This window comes from Equus caballus, chromosome 19 (genome assembly GCF_041296265.1).
Source record: "Equus caballus isolate H_3958 breed thoroughbred chromosome 19, TB-T2T, whole genome shotgun sequence".
Classification (NCBI taxonomy): Eukaryota; Metazoa; Chordata; class Mammalia; order Perissodactyla; family Equidae; genus Equus; species Equus caballus.
The window spans coordinates 31,777,787-31,796,045 of NC_091702.1; the positions used below are offsets into that span (position 1 = coordinate 31,777,787).

The 18,259-nt window shown below is 40.8% G+C and overlaps 1 protein-coding gene across 8 annotated transcripts in view; it reads right to left on the minus strand.

Moving 5' to 3' along the window:
* MCF2L2 (MCF.2 cell line derived transforming sequence-like 2) overlaps positions 1 to 18,259 on the minus strand; it is a 239,842-nt gene that overhangs the window by 34,981 nt on the left and 186,602 nt on the right. For all 8 annotated transcript variants that reach the window (XM_070243320.1, XM_070243323.1, XM_070243321.1 and 5 more), the window contains 6 exons: positions 11,272 to 11,338; positions 10,107 to 10,222; positions 8,881 to 8,950; positions 4,566 to 4,658; positions 3,799 to 3,891; positions 140 to 211 (listed from right to left, as the gene is read on the minus strand). In XM_070243320.1, the coding sequence (XP_070099421.1) occupies positions 140 to 211; positions 3,799 to 3,891; positions 4,566 to 4,658; positions 8,881 to 8,950; positions 10,107 to 10,222; positions 11,272 to 11,338 (511 nt within the window). The remainder of the gene's footprint in view (positions 1 to 139; positions 212 to 3,798; positions 3,892 to 4,565; positions 4,659 to 8,880; positions 8,951 to 10,106; positions 10,223 to 11,271; positions 11,339 to 18,259) is intronic.

Sequence of the window (18,259 nt, forward strand, 5' to 3'; positions counted from 1 at the left end):
ACTATGAATTATAGAAATTTTAGAAAATTTAAACAATAAAGATCATAAACAAGAAAAATAAAATTGCCATAATTCCTCCCAGCCATGGACAAGCACCATTAACAGTTAGTTATATAAAACAATATTTAACATCCAGTACCTTAGCCAAACCTCCATCAAGGTCACCTGGGTGTATTTCCAAATCCTCAGGGGACTCAAAATCCAGCAGACCCTGCATTAACCCAAAAGGCTTATTGAAAATCAAAACGTAGAATGTGAAATAAAACTACTATACAAACAATCTCCAGCCAACACTCAACTATGTGTAAATTTGACTGTCTGTCACCGGTAAGAGGGAAAGAATGAATGATATATTCAGCACAGAATTCTTCCCACAAACATAGAATCATATTGGACATAGTTTGTAGCCTGCCTTTTCTCACTCAATAACATATCACAAACATTTATTTTCTCATGACGTTGTCTGTTTATCAAACACGTTTTTTGATTGTGGCAGAGTGTCGCATCCTATAGATTAATCATAATTGATTAATCTCCCCTATGTTAAACATTTAGGTTCAACAATTTTTTACTATGATAATAATAACCTTTGTGCATTTTTCCTATGGATAAATTCCTAGAAGAGGAATTGGCAATGTTAAGAGTTTTGAAGCATATTTCCAGGTCCTTTAGAGAAGAGCTGTGTTCCCACCAGTCCATTCATGAAACCTCGTTTCACCAATGTCTAGCCTACAAGAAGTACAACCATTTATCAGAAAGTTTTGCCAGTTGAAGCAACAGAGCAATCCCACCTCACTGTGGTTTTAATTCGAATTTCTCAGATAACTAATGAGGTAGAACTTTCAAAAAAATGTTTGCTAATCACATTTATTCTTTTGTAAACTGCCGGTGTCTCCTGTTCATCTTTTTATTATTAATTTCTTTTTTTCAAATTTCTGCTTTATTGAGGTATAAGTGACATAAAAAATTGTAAGATATTTGAAGTGTACACGTGATGATTTGATATGCACATACATTGTAAAAGGATTCGTCCTCCTTTAGGTAATTAATACATCCATCACCTCACATATTTATCTTCTTTTTGTTTGGTGAGAACATTTAAGTTCTACTCTCTTAGCAAACTCCAATTATACAATACAGTGTTATCAACTATAGCCACATGTTGTACATCAGATCTTCAGGCCTTATCCACCTTATAGCTGAAAGTTTATACCCTTTTACCAACCTCTCCCTACTAATTGCTTTTTTAAATAGTAGTCTATTTAATTTTTTTTAAAGAAGAAAAGTGAATATTGCTCCTATGACATGAGTTGGATTACACAGGAAATCAGCATGACTGCCTATTCTTGAACATTCTTCTTACAATTAGCAAAACTTACAGTAAACAAATAATGCACCATTTTGCAAACCATATCTTTTTTTTTTTTTGCTGAGGAAGATTAACCCTGAACTAACATCTGTTGCCAATCTTCCGCTTTTTGCTTGAGGAAGATTTGCCCTGAGCTAACATCTGTGCCAATATTCCTCTATTTCATGTGGGATGCTGCCACAGCATGGCTTGATGAGTGGTGCTAGATTTGCACCTGGGATCTGAACCTGCAAACCCTGGGCCGCCAAAGTGAAACGCGCAAACTTACCCACTATATCACCAGGACAGACCCTTGTTTTTGTTTTTATTATTAATTTCTATGAGCTCATTATTAAGAATGCTGACCATTTGTGACATATATTTTGCTAATATAATATTAGCTAATATAATATAATATAATATTTTCTCAATTTTTCATGTGTCTGTTTTTAATGTATAATCTATCACTCTTGTCTCTTTCTTTTATACTTAGAAAATCTGTCCCACACCCGGATCCCACGATCCTTTCTAAGGCGTGAGGCAATCCGTCCAACATCCATGCTTTCTCTAAGAAGCTCTTGGTAGGCACTGCAGAATGAGCTCCACCCCTCAGGGTGGAGGACGCTAGAGTCCCTCCTCTCTTCACAGGCGTGCCAATGGTTTGAACTTGTTTTTCTGGCAGGCAGCAAGCTTAGCTATGGGAAAAACTGGTCTGCCTTGAGTAGCCTCCCACGGTTTCACACAGACCCCCAAGGAATCTTTTATAGTGATTTTGTCTCTTGTTTCCTCGGTGAAATGAAGCTAACAAAATTTCTAAGTATTTTTAACATGTATCACCTCATTTAATGCTCCCCAAAAGCACACCAGGAAAGTATTATTGCTACCTTCATTTCACAGGTGAGGAATACGAGGCAGACAGAGGTTGAGTAACTGGTCTGAGTTCATGCAGTCTGGAAGAGTTAAAGCCCAGATCCACACCCCGGATGTCTAACTCCCAAGTCTGGGTTTCTGTTCACTATGCCCTACAGCCCTCCGAGGATGGTACAGAACTCAGCCATTGTGTCAACACGGCTAGTATGGGAAAACTCCAGACCTTCAGTACTCAATGCACCCGGGCCAAGACTGTGAAGACCCCCACTTAGTTCCTGCTCCCTCCTCATTGGGCCCAGTGGTTGGACTTCATGACAGTAAAGATGGGGCGGTCAGAGGAATATGGGTCCCTAAGTGAATGCTGTATCGAAACATGCCCACAGATGCCACTCACGGACAGAAGCCGTGGGCCATAATCCTCATTCCCACACTTGCATGATGTCTCCATGTATAAAACAAAGGCTACAGGTCACAGGAAGCTTCCTGAGGGTGAGCACTGAGTGAGCTCTCTACGTGCATTACTCACTTGCTCCTCACAGCAATCCTGTGGACGAGATTCTGTCACCCTTGTTTTACATGTGAGAAACCTGAGGCCAATGAGGTCCAGTAGCCCCACCACTGGCAGTGGCAGAGCCGGTCCCGCCGAAGCCGGGACTGCTGAGGCAAAGCTGAAAGGGCAAAATGTTGGGCAATGAACCTAACCTCCCAAGCCTCAGTTTCCTCACACTCCAGAGGCTTCCTGGCACATCTGATTGTGGGGATTAAATAAGAAATACACGTGGGAAGGTACCCAATAAACAGCAGGGGCTTGTTTTTTATTAAGAGATAGTAACCACTGGCCAAGAGCTACTTATAAAGGTTATTTCAAAATACAACTCGGAGGAGTGGCCCAAACCTTCCCCTTGGCTCCCCTGGGGAAAGCAGCCTTGACGGAGCCTCCCCTCCTGTTTGGGGTGTCTAGAGCGCTCTCCTGCAGGTGGGCTGGTGTCAGTGAGAGAAACAACCACTTAGGGGTTCAGCAGTGCAAAATTCATCCTGTTATGCTGCTCTTGAGAAAGATCCTAAGGCTAAGGGTGGAGGTAGATTTTGCAAAAGGAGAGAAGATCCCAGTTTTGCCTTCTCCGTTCTATCGTTTTAATGCATGTAAAAGAGTGACTTTGGGAAAAAGCAACTCTTTTCCGAAGCTCCTTGCGTCATCTGTAAAATGGAGCAGATGATATCTTACCTGTAGATACCTTACCTGAGAGCAGAGGCTCTGGCTGCCTCCCCCGATCTTGGCTGCCACCAGTGGGGTGGCACCCCTCCTCCTCCCTTTGCTCCCAAGGACCTCTCCTCCCCTAAGCCAGGCTCCTTAGAGATTCATGCCTTGGGCTGATGTTGGACTGGCTAGGCTTCCAGGTCCCTTTCAACTCTATGATCCTTTGGTCTTACTCATCATTGAGGACAGAAAAAGCCTGAAGGATAGACCCATTTTCACCTTTGGAAGATGAAATCACCCCTCTACATGTGTAAGGAAAAGAGCACCATAGTGCAGGCATCTGATTTCCCAACACAGTAGAGCACTGTCTCATTGACTTTACCTTCAACAGCATCTGGTATTTCATAAGTCTCTGGCTCGGTCCTCTAAGATACTTAAAAAGAGGGAGATTGTGATCCAATTGGCGCTGGCAGACCTTTAAAAGCCAAATAGAAACAACACAAAACAAACAATGCAATTAAAACAAAAGTGCCATATTTAAATAGAAGAAATGAAATGGGCTCTTCATGGACAAGATGGGCAGCTGTGTTGGCCAGTTTGTAACGTTACTGAGTTGTTTAGTCCCTTGGGAATGGTGTGTGAAATGAGAGGAAGGGGAAGAGGGATGGCTTGGCTAGTATTTTCATATGCAACTAGGGAAGCAAGACTGCTCATTTTTTTTAGAAAGGAAGTTCACTAGAGGACAGCGGGGCATTTCAAATCCTTGTGAAAAGGAGGCAGCCTGTCCTCCAGTTAGGGGTGGGGTGGGGTCTATTGAGGTCAAGTTGAGTCTGAAGGGTACATGATAGTGTATTGATCTCGTTCCAGGGAGCCCAAAATGTGCCCTTTTTGAGTTAATTCCATTTTTAAAACCCATTCTAGAAGAGGACCCTGGTTTTCTCATCAGGCCTATCCCAAAGAGACCCAGGGCAGCATCGAAACTTCCAATACGTAATTTCAAAATAGGAGAGACTTTTAATCAACATAAATCCCAACGCCAAATTCCTCTGCCTCATTCATACTTTCGATTTCTTTAAAAAGTTGATGCACATAAACGTTGTCCAGGGAAAACAATTTGTTTTTCCTGAGACTTTGCAATCTCAACATTACCCCAAAGTAGGCGCAGTCCTGACATTCTTGCCAGATTGCCCTAGCTCGGGGCAGATTCTTATGATATTTGAAATATATTTGAAGATCTTCTTTCTGAGTGGGAAAAAAAATCAGAACAAATTAATTAGTAGCATTTTTTCAGGAAGTGGATAGGACAATACATTGAACAAGCCTGAGTATTTCCAATGTGTAAGGGACCGGGGATGCATGATAAATAACCTTCTGTTGGGGTGAGTGTGTGATGGGGAGGCAAAGAGCGTTATAAACAACTGTAAGTACTGAACAGAGATATGAACAGAATGCTTTGGGAGCAACTACAGGGCTCTGGGAAATAGATAAATAAATTCATGAACAGGCATCGATTTTTATCTTCACTCTTCCTCCCCTGCTCATTTATCCAGGACACCAACATCTCCCCAAAATAGTTCTGCTGGGAGGGACAGAGCTGCCAGAGAAAGTGCTGGTAGCTAATAGCCCCTCCCTTCTCTCTCCCCAATCTCTCTTTATTGTGATCATCATGGTGCCAACTCTACCAAAAAAGCTAAGAAACAACCAAGAGATAGAAACACCCCAGAAGGAAAATATGGCCGTTTGGACAAAACAACACACATCTAAGTCATTTGGGCAACGCCCAAAGTGTCAAACTCTGCCTCAGACATCATCTTCAACCTGTCGCACAAGACTCTGAGACGGGAAAAGTTATACGATATCTCAGAGCTGGAGATCAAGAGGGGTTCCAGATGCTGTGTGGCCTATATTCTCATTGTAGTGAGGCCTTGAGAGGGGCACACATCTGCCAATATTCAGGTAAAAAGGATGCCCCAGGCCTACGGGGTCAGCTTGCCAGCTTCAACCACTCCATTGCGAGAACAGATCCACAGCAGCTGTGTTTGCCCCACAGCCCAGGCTGCTCTGGGGGACAAGCCCTTGTGGCCACTTCCCTGCAGATTTCTCTGTCTCTATCCTCCTGCTCAGGCCAACTCTTGATGTCCTTCACGTGGACATGGGCTATTTTTTCCCTCACAGCTTCAACTATATCTATCCTACTTCCAAACCCACTGTTGTAGTGATTGATTTCCATTTCTGCAACCTAACAAAAATGCATTCATTATTCATTCACTCAAGAACTAACAACTGAGTGCCTCTGATGTGCCAAGCACTGTGCTAAGTACATTTGTTAAACTCATTGGCTCAGTAGCCGTGACATGGGGAACATTCCTGCTAGACTGAGGGCCAGGCTTATAAAATACTACCAGTTGATTAAGGCATTTCACCCACATTTGGTCTGTCAGAGCACAAAGACGTTGACCTTTAGCTCCTAAAAGAATTTAAGGTTTCACCACTTTCAACCCTCACCACCATAGGATTCTCAGAAGCTGGAGGAAACTTTGGAGGTCTAACCTCCCACCTGGTAAAACAGCTTCAGTAGCCAGCCACCTTTTCCTAAACTCTCCCAGTGGCAGAGAAGGACCTGGTTCTCTTGGTGGATGCTGAGCTGAAACCTGCGTTCCTGAAAACTTCATCCCTTGGTCCTGTGTCTTTGAGGCCTTTGTGGGTCTTCAAGTACTAAAACACAACTACTGACCTAAATTTGCTCTTTAGTCCGAAAGTCCTTAGTGAAAGGATGTGTACTAACCAGTAGCACATGAAAGTACCCGATTCCCCTCACTTTCTTATAGAATAAATCAGGAGGCTAAAAAAACTGCTACCAAAAACTTATATTCACACAGGGAGACATGATTGCTTATGCATTAAGACTGTGGGCTCTGGTGGTGGATGGTCCAGCTTCAGTTCTTGGCTTCGTCAATTACAAACTACTTGGCCTGAGTCAGGTACTTAGCCTCCCTGTACTTCAGCTTTCTCATCTATAAAGTAGGCTCACAACAGCACTCAACTCGTGCGATTGTTTTGAGATTAAGTGAGATGATGTAGAGACACTTCTCAACACATGCCCAATACACACAGACTGTCTAACAAATGGTAGCTATTGTCAAAGCACTTTTTACTTTGTAGAACCTTTCTGCATGCATTATTTTATCTGATCTCCACAACAATTTTATATATTGGTATTATTAAGCCTTTGTATTGAGAAGGAAAGTGAAACTCAAGGAGTTTAAGCGACTTACTCAAGGTCATGCAGACAGCAAGTGGCTCTGTTAGATAAGAAGTTACATTTCCTGAATCCCATTCCAGGGTTCTTTCCATTATATCATGTGAAATCTCAGAGCAAATGGAGCTCGAAGGAAACTACTGACACATATTGTTCTACGGAGAGCTGGGTCTCTTGGGGCCGAATCTTCCTGGACACTATAGGCTATAGAGTATGATTAAAACTCTTGGCCAGAGCAATAGTTCAAAATTCATTTCCATGATTAGCGGAATTCTGCAAATATTATTGATAAAAGGTAAACTGCTATAGTAAATAAAGGGTGATGGCCCTGCCTTATTGGCTAACAAATATAAGTTTTTGCACAGCAGTGGCCAATTTCCTCAAAGATTTAGTGCTTGTGGTTTTTTTTTTTTGTAAAGATTGGCACCTGAGCTAACATCTGTTGCCAATCTTCTTTTTTTTATTCTTCTCCCCAAAGCCCCCCAGTACATAGTTGTATATTCTAGTTGTGAGTGCTTCTAGTTGTGCAATGTGGGACGCCGCCTCAGCATGGCCTGATGAGCAGTGCCATGTCCACACCCAGGATCCCAACCGGAGAAACCTTGGGCCACCGAAGTGGAGCACGTGAACTTAACCACTAGGGCGCGGGGCCGGCCCCATAATTGTGGTTTTTAGTTACTCTGTTTGTCCCAGAATAATAACCTTGTCCTTGATAAGAATTTATTACCTGTATTTTATCTCCAACATCACAAATCCTATAGGATTATATGTAGAGTGTGTGGTCTGTATTAATGGTTTCTAAGGTTTCTCCCATGTAGAGGACTATAAAAAGCTTTGTAAAATCTTAGAAAAGGAATTCTTTTAAGAAAAGACATTTAGTCAGCAGTTCCCTGACCATTTCCTCATGCTTAGACAATTTTTATTTGATAATATCCATTTTTTTCCCCCACAGGAATTTGGTCCTTCTCTCATCGAACAACTTAAATAAGTCTTTGCAATAATGGCAAAAGCAATTATAAAATATTTCTAAACTCTGAAACTAGATTTCACACTGGTGGTTTGATGAGAGTAAAATTGCAAAAGAGGATAAAACACTAATAATGCTATAAAAGTAATTCAAAAGGGAAATTAACCAGATTGAGTACAAAATAGTTTTCAGTGTATCTTGGATTCTGGCACTGGATGAAACACCTATGATGAGGCTGTTGGTGGAAGCCCCATACAGGGCCATGGAAAGGGCCTTCTAAGCTGGTCAAGCTCTGAGGGTGAAAGACTCTGTTTCTCCATTATGTCAAATACCTAGAAACCTGGGGATTTCTGTTGGATTGCTTTCAGCAAATCCCAACTACTGCTCTTAGACTTAGCAGCCATAATTTGGGTTGTTTAAAAATTGTTAAGTTGTTTGATTTGTTGTCTCAGGCTTGCAAAAAGAAAAGCAAGGAAGGGAATGAAAAGGACCAGTTGGGAGAGAGAGAAGAAATGGGAGAGATTTGGAAAGCAGAGGGCAGCAGGATCCTATGCATATCCTCCTACAGGGAAGAATGCACTTGCTGGGGAATGGTGTTGGGTAAAACATTTCTTTGTGCCAGCTCCCAGGGAGCACCAGTGGCCCAAACACCCATTTATTGACCAAAGCAAGGGTGGAGAGGAGCGAGAAGGCAGAGGTCTGCATGGCGGGAAGGCGACGTAGTCAGAGGTGCAGCGTTGTAAGACAGGAAACTCCAAATTGGGTGCTAAACATAAGAGAAGTTGCAGATTTAAGATTTTTCTAACCATCCTCTGTGCTGTAAAAAGTAAAATGGAAGAAAACATATTTTCTGCGATTTCTAGTTTAACATCAGTTCTTTTCTTCAGAGTGTTCATACAATTTAGTGGGGAATTTAAGCTCGCTTTGTGCTTCTTGTCTTAAAACCGTTAGCTTAGTCATCCAGAGGAGGGTCATCTGCTTTGGGGGGCCTGGGGGGCCAGTCTTTCATTTCACTGGGCTTTGCAGGAAGCCAGGCTTGTTAGTTGCTCCCATCTATCAGTGTGAGCTCAGTCAAACTGGACTCATCTCACACTGGATGAAGTATTGCAAAGGACTCCAGCTTTGCATTCAAAAGGCAGATAAAAATTTTCAGACCATTGCCCTTACCACTTACACAGAAAATTAAGGGCTGGCTTTAATCACATGATTATTTTGATTTATTGGGAGCACAGACTTACTCTCTTGAGAAAGCAGCGTGCCAGAAGTTCAGGGTTTTCAATGCACTTTTCCAATTCTTTCAGAAAAGTCCTAGGGAAAGAAAAGCATAATAATGCTTTGAATTTTCACATGTATGGCATTAAAAAAATTTTTTTAAGTAAAATCACATAAAGTTTTAAGAAGTTCTTAGGAAAATGCTGTTTTCCTGGCTTTATCGCTCTTGACTCATCTTCAACACACGGATTTGGAAAACACAAATGTATTCTGTGATCTTACTAGGATTCTCTGAAACCACTCACAGCTGTTCTGATAATTCTAAGCACTAGTCACAGCTAGGCTGGATGCCCTGATGCTCCCTGCTACGTAATAGTAATGTTAAGAACAACCGATGCTGCTGTTGCTGCCACTACTAACATCACTGAGAGCTTCCTAGAAGCCAGGCATGAACAAAGTGCTTCGCAAACAATATCTCCTTTAATCTTCCCCCAAACCTTGGAAGACAGGGTTTCATAAATGTGAAACCTGAGGCCCAAAGCTAAGTAACACCTCTCTAGGGAAAGTAGCAGAAATGGGATTTCCACTTGGGCTTTGGATCTGACCTATGGACAAAAGATGTGGCAGGAAACAACTGTGGTTCAATTCATTAAGTAGTTTTTCCCTTCTGTCAGTTAGATGTGTGATCTTGGGGTCATTTATAGTAAGTAAAGTGAGTAAACAAACTGTGGTCTCCTTATCTGTAAAATGAAAGGGTTGGAGGATGATTTACAAAGTCCTTTTCTCCTCTAATTCTCTAAACTCAAAACGTAAGCAGCCCTGGGCCAAGAGGGCAACTTGTTTGACCAGTTAGCATTTTCTAACACCCTAGCTCCTAGCACAACCCTATGATAATAGGTATGTGGGTGTGTATCTTGGTCATCTTTGTCTTCCCAATGTTGAACACAGTGCCTGGCACAGAACAGGTGCTCCATAGATGCTGATGCATGAATAGATAAAGAAGCAAAGGAACACACAAGTGAATATAACATGAATGCCTGCTGCCTAGTGATGTCCTGTTCCTTCTTCCTCAGGGACTTTGAGGCACTTCCTCCCTTCTTCTCATCCCATTCCATCCCAACCCCATCCGCTGACTCTGGATTACTTGCTTAAGCCTGAGAATGCCTAAGCACTTAATCCCCAAATTCCATCAATCTGATTGCCATCCTTCTCTTACTTTCCATTTTTCCTTATAATTTGAATTATTACATACCTGTTGTGAAATTCATAAAGTTCTCTAATATTCCCAAAGAGAAAGTCCTTGTTATTCTGAAGAACATCTGGAATCAGATGCTTCAGCCAAATAAAATCCATTGGAATGATATATCCCTGCAGCGGTGGAAGGAAGGGAGGTTTTACAGATAGGAACATATAAGAGGTGATCTGAATTAGCTACTCCAGGGACCAAAACTTTAATAAAAATAATTGGGGAATATGCCACATGTTTCCTGAAAGCCATTCCATCAAACACTTTCTTTTGATATTATTTTCCTCATGTGTCCATCTTCAGGAGAAGAAGGTTTAATGGCAATGATAATAGAATGGCATTTTTATAGAAAGAACAAATATATTATTAAATGTTTACGTTATACAAGTCAAGTCTGAAAGGAAAAAACTTACCCATCATTTTATGACCTAATGCAACTACTATTCTTTTATTATGTTTCTTTCATGACTTTTTAAAAGCTTATTTTATATGGTTATAATCACAGTACATATGTAATTTGTATTGTTTTTCCAAATACACTTTAGACTTTGCTTATAAATTTCTACATATATTGTTTTTAATTTAATCTTATGTGTTTTTTCAATGTTGCTACATATTATTCAAAATAATTATTTTCTAACAATTAAATAATATTTCATTTAGCATGTATATCAGGCTTTATTAACCATTCTCTTTTTTATTGGACATTTGGTTTTCTTCTGATATTTTATGGTAAAAAAATTCTATTATAACTTTGTACATATAGATTATGCACATCAAGATTATTCCCTTAGGAAAATAGAGAAAAAGCACATTTTCACTCATAGGCCAAAAATGCTACTTAAAGCAATGCAAAATAATTCTCCCGCATTAAATTATCAAAAACATTTGAATGGTCATATCTATTGTTGGCAAGTATATGGTGAACCTAACTGGGCATTGCTAGAATCAGTATGAATTGGCATAATTCTTTGGAAGTAATTTGGTTACATGGATCAACAGTCACAGGAATGTTCTTATTCCTACTGGCAAGACAGCTGTGATATTATAAGACCTGAAACCTTGGTGGAAATTCTAGACACATATGGCAACTATTTTGAGTCTCTTTGTACAACAAAACTTCTCTAGTTTGAATACATGCTTATTGTCCCCCCCCCCCGCATCTACTTACATCAATTATGCTCTTAATCTCTTTTATATAAATCTCTTCAGTCTCAAGCAAGTCACGTACAATGCGCCTGAACCACAGCAGCAGATGGGAAGATGAAAGAGAGACAGACAGAAGGAGGGGAGAGCAGTTTTTTAGAATTCTTTTAGAATAATGCTCATCAATACAGTTCCCCTTAGTGGCTCACCTACTTAGGTTGTGGTCAGCTCATTCTGTTCTACTGAACACCCAAGGCCAACATCTCACTAGAGCACACTCTGATCACACAGGCATAAGAAGGCACGGCAAGGTTAGAGGACTCAAAATCCGTTTGTGCAGCTAGCAAGTGACCTGTCCTCTGGTGTGCTGTAGCGTAGGGGTCAAGAGGGCAGGTGTTGGAGTCACAAATATCAGTTTTGGATCCTTGGTCAGGAAGGTCTGCCTGACCCCTATACTGTACATGTAGTTTCCTGGATTTTCTCTCCAGCTTTCTGCTGTTTCACGGCTCACATCAAGTTCTTTGACCCACATGGATGTAAGCTGTTGTGTATGGGGTTAGGTGGATGCCAGTCATGCCCCCTTCCTCTGGCATCCGATGTTGCAGTGTGATGGACTTCCTCAGCCAAAAGATGTGAGCACTATCTGCTTCCCTTGAGGAAGGCAGGTGGGGGTGTGGTGGGCAGAATTCTAAGATGGCCCCCAAGATTCCTAGTAGCTGGTGTACACACACCTCCTCCCAGTTAGTCAATCAAACACTAATTTAGGTGCTGCTGCGAAGGGATTTTGCCATTCTGTTTTGTTCCAAATCAGTTGACCTTAAGATAGGTAGATTACCCAGTTGGGCCTGTCCTAACCCCATGAACTCTTTAGATCTGGGTCTAGAAGTCAGAGAGATTGTAAGCATGAGGAGGATTTAACACAAGGGAGATTCCCCTTTGCTGGCTTTAGAGATGGTGGGTGCCATGTGGCAGAAAGTGCACGCAGCCTCTAGGAGTTAAGGGTGTCCCTCAGCTGATAGCCAGCAAGGAAACAGGGACTTTAGTCCTACAGTTGCAAGGAACTGAATTCTGCCATAACCACATGAACTCAGGAGAGCATACCAAGCAGAGGGGGCCCACACCTTGATTTCGGCTCTGTGGGACCTGAGCAAGAAGTCAGTCACACTATGCTCAGACTCCCGGCCCAGGGAAATTGCAAGCTGAGCTGCTAAGTTTGTGGCCAATTTTTATGCAGCAATAGAAAACTAAAAGAAAGAGTGAGGCCAGGCCCCACGTTCGTCTCCAGAAGACTGTTCTCTTTTTCTCAGACTGTGTGACCACACTTTCTTTTTCAGCCTTTCTTTAGGCTCCAGGTGAGTCAGTGTTTGTACAAGTGTTTATGTGTAGAATATATACATTTATGGTTCCTGTGAACTGTTTGGGGTTATCTATTAAATGGTAGCCGATCCTAGTAAAGGATTCCTTTTCCTCTCATAAAATGGAGATGGCAAGGGAGAGACAGGACACAATATCGGAAATTCATACAAATACACGAATGGCTATTAGTCTTACAAAAAGAAGTGCTCAATACACACCAATCCAGTGCAGGCGTAGTAAAAACAAGTAACAATTTTCAACTACAAGCATGGCAGAAATTTCAAATCTCAAAGGAAGACTGATAGATGAGGATGTGGAAACACTGTCAGGCAATACTGTTGGAAGTGTAAATTTGTGCAAGACAACTTGGAAATATCTCATCAAAATTTAAAACACATGCTCCTTGACTCAGTAATTTCGCTTCTAAGAATTTTCATTGTTCGGCATTACAACAACAACACTTCAACAACAACCAGAGATAAACTGGAAATTACTTAAATGTTCATCAACAAATTATGGTACATACATATAATGAAATGCCATGCAGATTTAAAAAAGAATGAAGCCAAGTGAATCACACTGATATGACACAGTCCAGATATTTTAAGTGAATTAAAAAAAAACCAACAAGATGCAGAACAGTATGCATAGTATGACTATTTGTGTACAAACGAATGTGTATGCATACACATGTAAAATTGTATATGATTAGAAAATGTATGTAAAAAAACTAAGACATTATTAACAGTGACTGCTTTTGGAGACTGGTACTGAAGGCTAGAAAATAGGGAAAGAAGGAGAATTTCTACATTTTACTCTACATCCTTTTACAGTCTTTGATTTTAAAAAATACTTTAAACATTTACTGCTTTTATAATTAAAAAAAAATGGTTTACATGGCTTTTTTTTTTTTTGAGGAACATTAGCCCTGGGCTAACATCTGCCGCCAATCCTCCTCTTTTTTCTGAGGAAGACTGGCCCTGAGCTAACATCTGTGCCCATCTTCCCCCACTTTATATGTAGGATGCCTACCACAGCATGGCTTGCCAAGCAGTGCCATGTCCGCACCTGGGATCCGAACTGGCCAACTTAATCCGCACATGTGAACTTAACCGCTGCACCACTGGGCCAGCCCCGGTTTACATGACATTGTAAAATGAGTGTTACTGGAGGTAATGACATATGAACTCCATTTGAGAGATATAAATAAACTCTACAATTTACCTATTTTATACCTCAACAAGTACTCTTTCTTAAAATGACAATTTTTTTATCTACTTATAAATGCTTGTTATAAGGAAAGACTGATAAAGGATACCCACTGACAGAGAATACAATTTCAAGAAGTATAAAGACTACCAAAAAGTTACTTTGAGATCATACTTAGCTAACAGAGTCACTGAGTAAGAGGTTCCTTTGGTTTTTATAAATTATCCTGAAATGATGGCAGTTGCTATGTCAAGAAGGAAATATAGTCCTTGATACCAATCTGTTTCTATGAGCCATGACATCAAGTGGGACCAGAGCAACAGTTAAGCATTCATAGAAAACCAGAGTACAGCCAGCCTCTTATGCCCTCATGAAGCATTGGGCTTAATATACTTGGCAAGTCTATTTAAGGATGTACTGATGATTAAATGAAGCCAGAAGGCAGAAATAACTAGGTGGTGCACAGAAATCAATCTTATTATCCAACAGCTAATGTAAGAACTTGAAGATTCTTAGGAGGTTTTAGGAATCTGAACCAAAAAATATTCACAACTCAGAAGAAAAAAAAATTCCTTTGTCAGGTCATGTTTCAGCTTATAGCTGGAAAACAGTCTAGAGATCTCATCCAACTGCTTCATTTTACTTGTTGGAGTGCAATGCATAAAACTCCAATGATAGGAAGTCCCCTGCACACTGGTAGCCTACATTTCAGTTCAGATTTCTTTTAAAAAGTAGCCCTCACACCACTGTGGAGCCATTCTTTTTCCTTTCCTCTCCTTTGTTTTCCTTTAAATAGCTTTATAAAATGGGAGAAAATGTATGATTCTAGTTGATGATCGCCTGCTTTATTATTCCAAAGCCTATAACTTTGTTCAATGATTTAACATCTAAAGTCATAAAGTATATATAATGTAGAGAAAGAACAGTAAATATTGGGAGTACTCAAATAAGTAATTTAAAAACCTTTAAACACCTAGAGCAATTTATGTCCTGATGGATATCTACCTGGAGATGGAGCACTAGTAATTAGGATACCAAATGGAGTTGACGATGCCAGATCAGCTTGCACTAATATACTCTACATTAGTGTACATTCTGGCACTTTGTGGCTCTCCCTCCACCCCCAACGCCCAGGAAATGGAGGCAGAATATGTTTTAAGGGACTATTTCTTCTCTGAAGTCATATTTCAAGGTAGCATACAAACAGCTTTGGATATCTGGTTCCATTCTATATGACACCTCATGTTTGTTTCAGTTGACACCATAACCAAGGGGCAAGAATGGAAACAATAGGCCTTTTAAAAAAGTGATTGTAGCCCTATTTGGTAAGCAAGATCATTAAAACACATATAGGTTAGGATTTCCTGATAAGTTTCTTCTTTGTCCCTGCATCCTAATCTGTTCCCCCTTTTAATCCTTGCCCCTCATCCTCCACCACCCTCATTTCCCAGCTCTCCCATAGAAGTGCATCCTTCTGGGAACCAGCCTGTCAGAAGTATATTTTTGCTTGTTAATTGTCAACACAATTTCCATCAAGAGTTTTCATTTATTCCTGGTATTTTATCAAATTATAGACATCAGATGTATTACAGATTTTCACTTTTTTTTTTAAAGATTTTATTTTTTCCTTTTTCTCCCCAAAGCCCCCCGGTACATAGTTGTGTATTCTTCGTTGTGGGTTCTTCTAGTTGTGGCATGTGGGACGCTGCCTCAGCGTGGTCTGACGAGCAGTGCCATGTCCGCGCCCAGGATTCGAACCAACGAAACACTGGGCCGCCTGCAGCGGAGCGCACAACTTAACCACTCGGCCACGGGGCCGGCCCCTACAGATTTTCACTTTTTAAAAATTAGTTTTCATCTATTACCCTCTTTGCCAAATTGAAATGTCTGTTTTTATCCTTCTCAAACTCTAGAGCATCTGTGGTGGGAATGCAAACTGGTGCAACCACTATGGAAAACAGTATGGCGATTCCTCAAAAAACTAAAAATAGAACTACCATATGACCCAGCTATCCCACTACTGGGTATCTACCCAAACAATTTGAAATCCACAATCCAAAGTAACGTATGCAGCCCTATGTTCATTGCAGCACTATTCACAATAGCCAAGACATGGAAGCAACCCAAGTGCCCATTGACTGATGATTGGATAAAGAAGATATGGTATACATATACAATGGAATACTAGTCAGCTAGAAAAAAAGACAAATTCATCCCATTTGCAATAACATGGAAGGACCTAGAGGGAATTATGCTAAGAGAAATAAGCCAGTCTGAGAAAGACAAATACCAGATGATTTCACTCATACGTGGAATATAAACAAGGCTGGGACAAAGAAAACAGTTCAGTGGTTACCAGGGGAAGGGGGGTGGGGATGGCACAGGGCGTGAAGGGGAGCACTTATGTGGTGACAGTTAAGAAATAATGTACAACTGACATCTCACATTGATGTAAACTATTATGAACTCAATTAAAAAATAATTTAAAAACTCTAGAGCATCTGACATAACGGATATTTATCCTCTTAAACCTTTCTCTTCCTTTGGTTTCTCTTTATTATTCAATCTTCATTCACCACCCACCTCTCTATTTCTTCTCTATTCCTTCATTGCTTTATCTTCCTCCTCCTGTCTAATATTGCCACTCCTCAAAGGTCTGAACTCAGGTTTCTAGGTTTCCTTCCCTCTTCTTCCCTCACGCTGTTGACTTTCTAACATCTTTGTTTTGCTCCCAGACCTTTGGTCATGCTCAAGCTCATGTTGCCAATGGTCTCACATGAATGCCTCCCGGACACCTCAATCATCTCAGGTTGAAACAGAACTCATTAGAGAGAAATAGCATGTGTATCAGTGGAACTGCCATTTTTCTAGGGTCCCTAAAGCTTTAATTTCAAACTCCTCCCTGCCACTATCACTTATATTCAATCTGTCACCAAGCCTTGTCATTTCATCTCTCAACATGCCTCTTGGAGTCATTGCTTATTGTGCATTTCCAGTGCCACCAATATAGAATACACTCTCCATTCCTCTCACCCTGAATAATTTGGCGCACTCCTAGCAGCTCAGCCTTACCTCTCAGATCCCTCTCCCAACAATCTATTTTGCAGATCACATGTCTATGCTCTTCCTAAAGCTCTATTTCCATCATGCCATCATTCTACCTCTTCAAAAACTTAAAATAGCTTTCAATTGACTACAACTGCCAATGTTTTTCCCAGGATTTCAAGATTCTCCATTCATGTAATAAGAATGTACTTAGGGAGCTTGACCTAAAGGTAAATCCAGACCTACAGATTCAGAACGGGGAGTGGTGAGTAGGAGCTACAGGTGGAATCTGTAATTTTCACAAGCACCCCAGATGATTCTAATGCAGATGTTCTGCTATTCAACTAAGTAACACTGATATGACCCACTTTTTTATTTTCTATTTTTATTTTTTGCCTTTTTGCTGAGGAAGATTTGCCCTGAGCTAACATCTGTTGCCAATCTTCCTCTTATTGTATGCGAGCCACTGCCAACGAACTTAACCACTAGGCCAGTGGGGCCAGCCCATGACTCAATCCTTTTACCCACCTCCCCCACTTTAGTTAGGCCAGTGTTATCATAATTTTACACTTTCTGTCAAATTCTAATCATTCCTGAAAACTCAGTTCTAATCCTCCTTCTTTCACGAAAACTTTTCCAACGGCTTCTGATGAAATCAGTACCACATTATTGTCCTTGCTTCCCAGGCAAAAATCATTAGATCCATTTACCAAACACTTTATTGGCTCCCTAATATGAGCCAGGCACCAATATAGGCACCTGGGTTCAAGAAATGTACCATAACTCCAGGCCGTAAAGCAGTTCATAGTCTAAAGGCAGAGACAAGAAAATCAATGACTCCAATGCATTGTGGTAATGTACCAGGTAGTCAAAGGAGTAGGGTGCAGAAGAGGGAATGCAATTAAGCAAAGGCTGGCAGGAGACACTGCCAATTTTGAGTTGAGTGAAGTCTAAGTCTAGTTTTAAAAAGAAAGGAACAAGGGAAAAAGGAGAGGGAAGTGTGTCCCTGGCCAAGGGGAACAGCATGAAGGAGGGACTGGAGGCAAAAGATGTATGCTCCACCAATACTTGTAAATTCTTTGGTGAGAATGGGCCAACAGTCTAGTGGGTTCATAAAATGCTAGAAGCAGATATAACCATAAAGACCATTCAGTTCATTCTTATTTTACAGATGAATAAACAGAGGCTCATAGCCATGAAGTGAAGTGCCCAAGGTCCATGGCTTTGGCCAAGTCAATATTCTTCCCAAGACATTGCCTTGTCTCTTTAGGCCCATGTTTGCGGTGCATCTAAAGTCCTGTTTGCTGATTATTAAATAAAACACAAATTCAAATGAAACTAGCATGGCATTATAAAAATACTGGGTTTCAGGAAGAAAGGTTTCCAAGTCTATTTCTATTTCC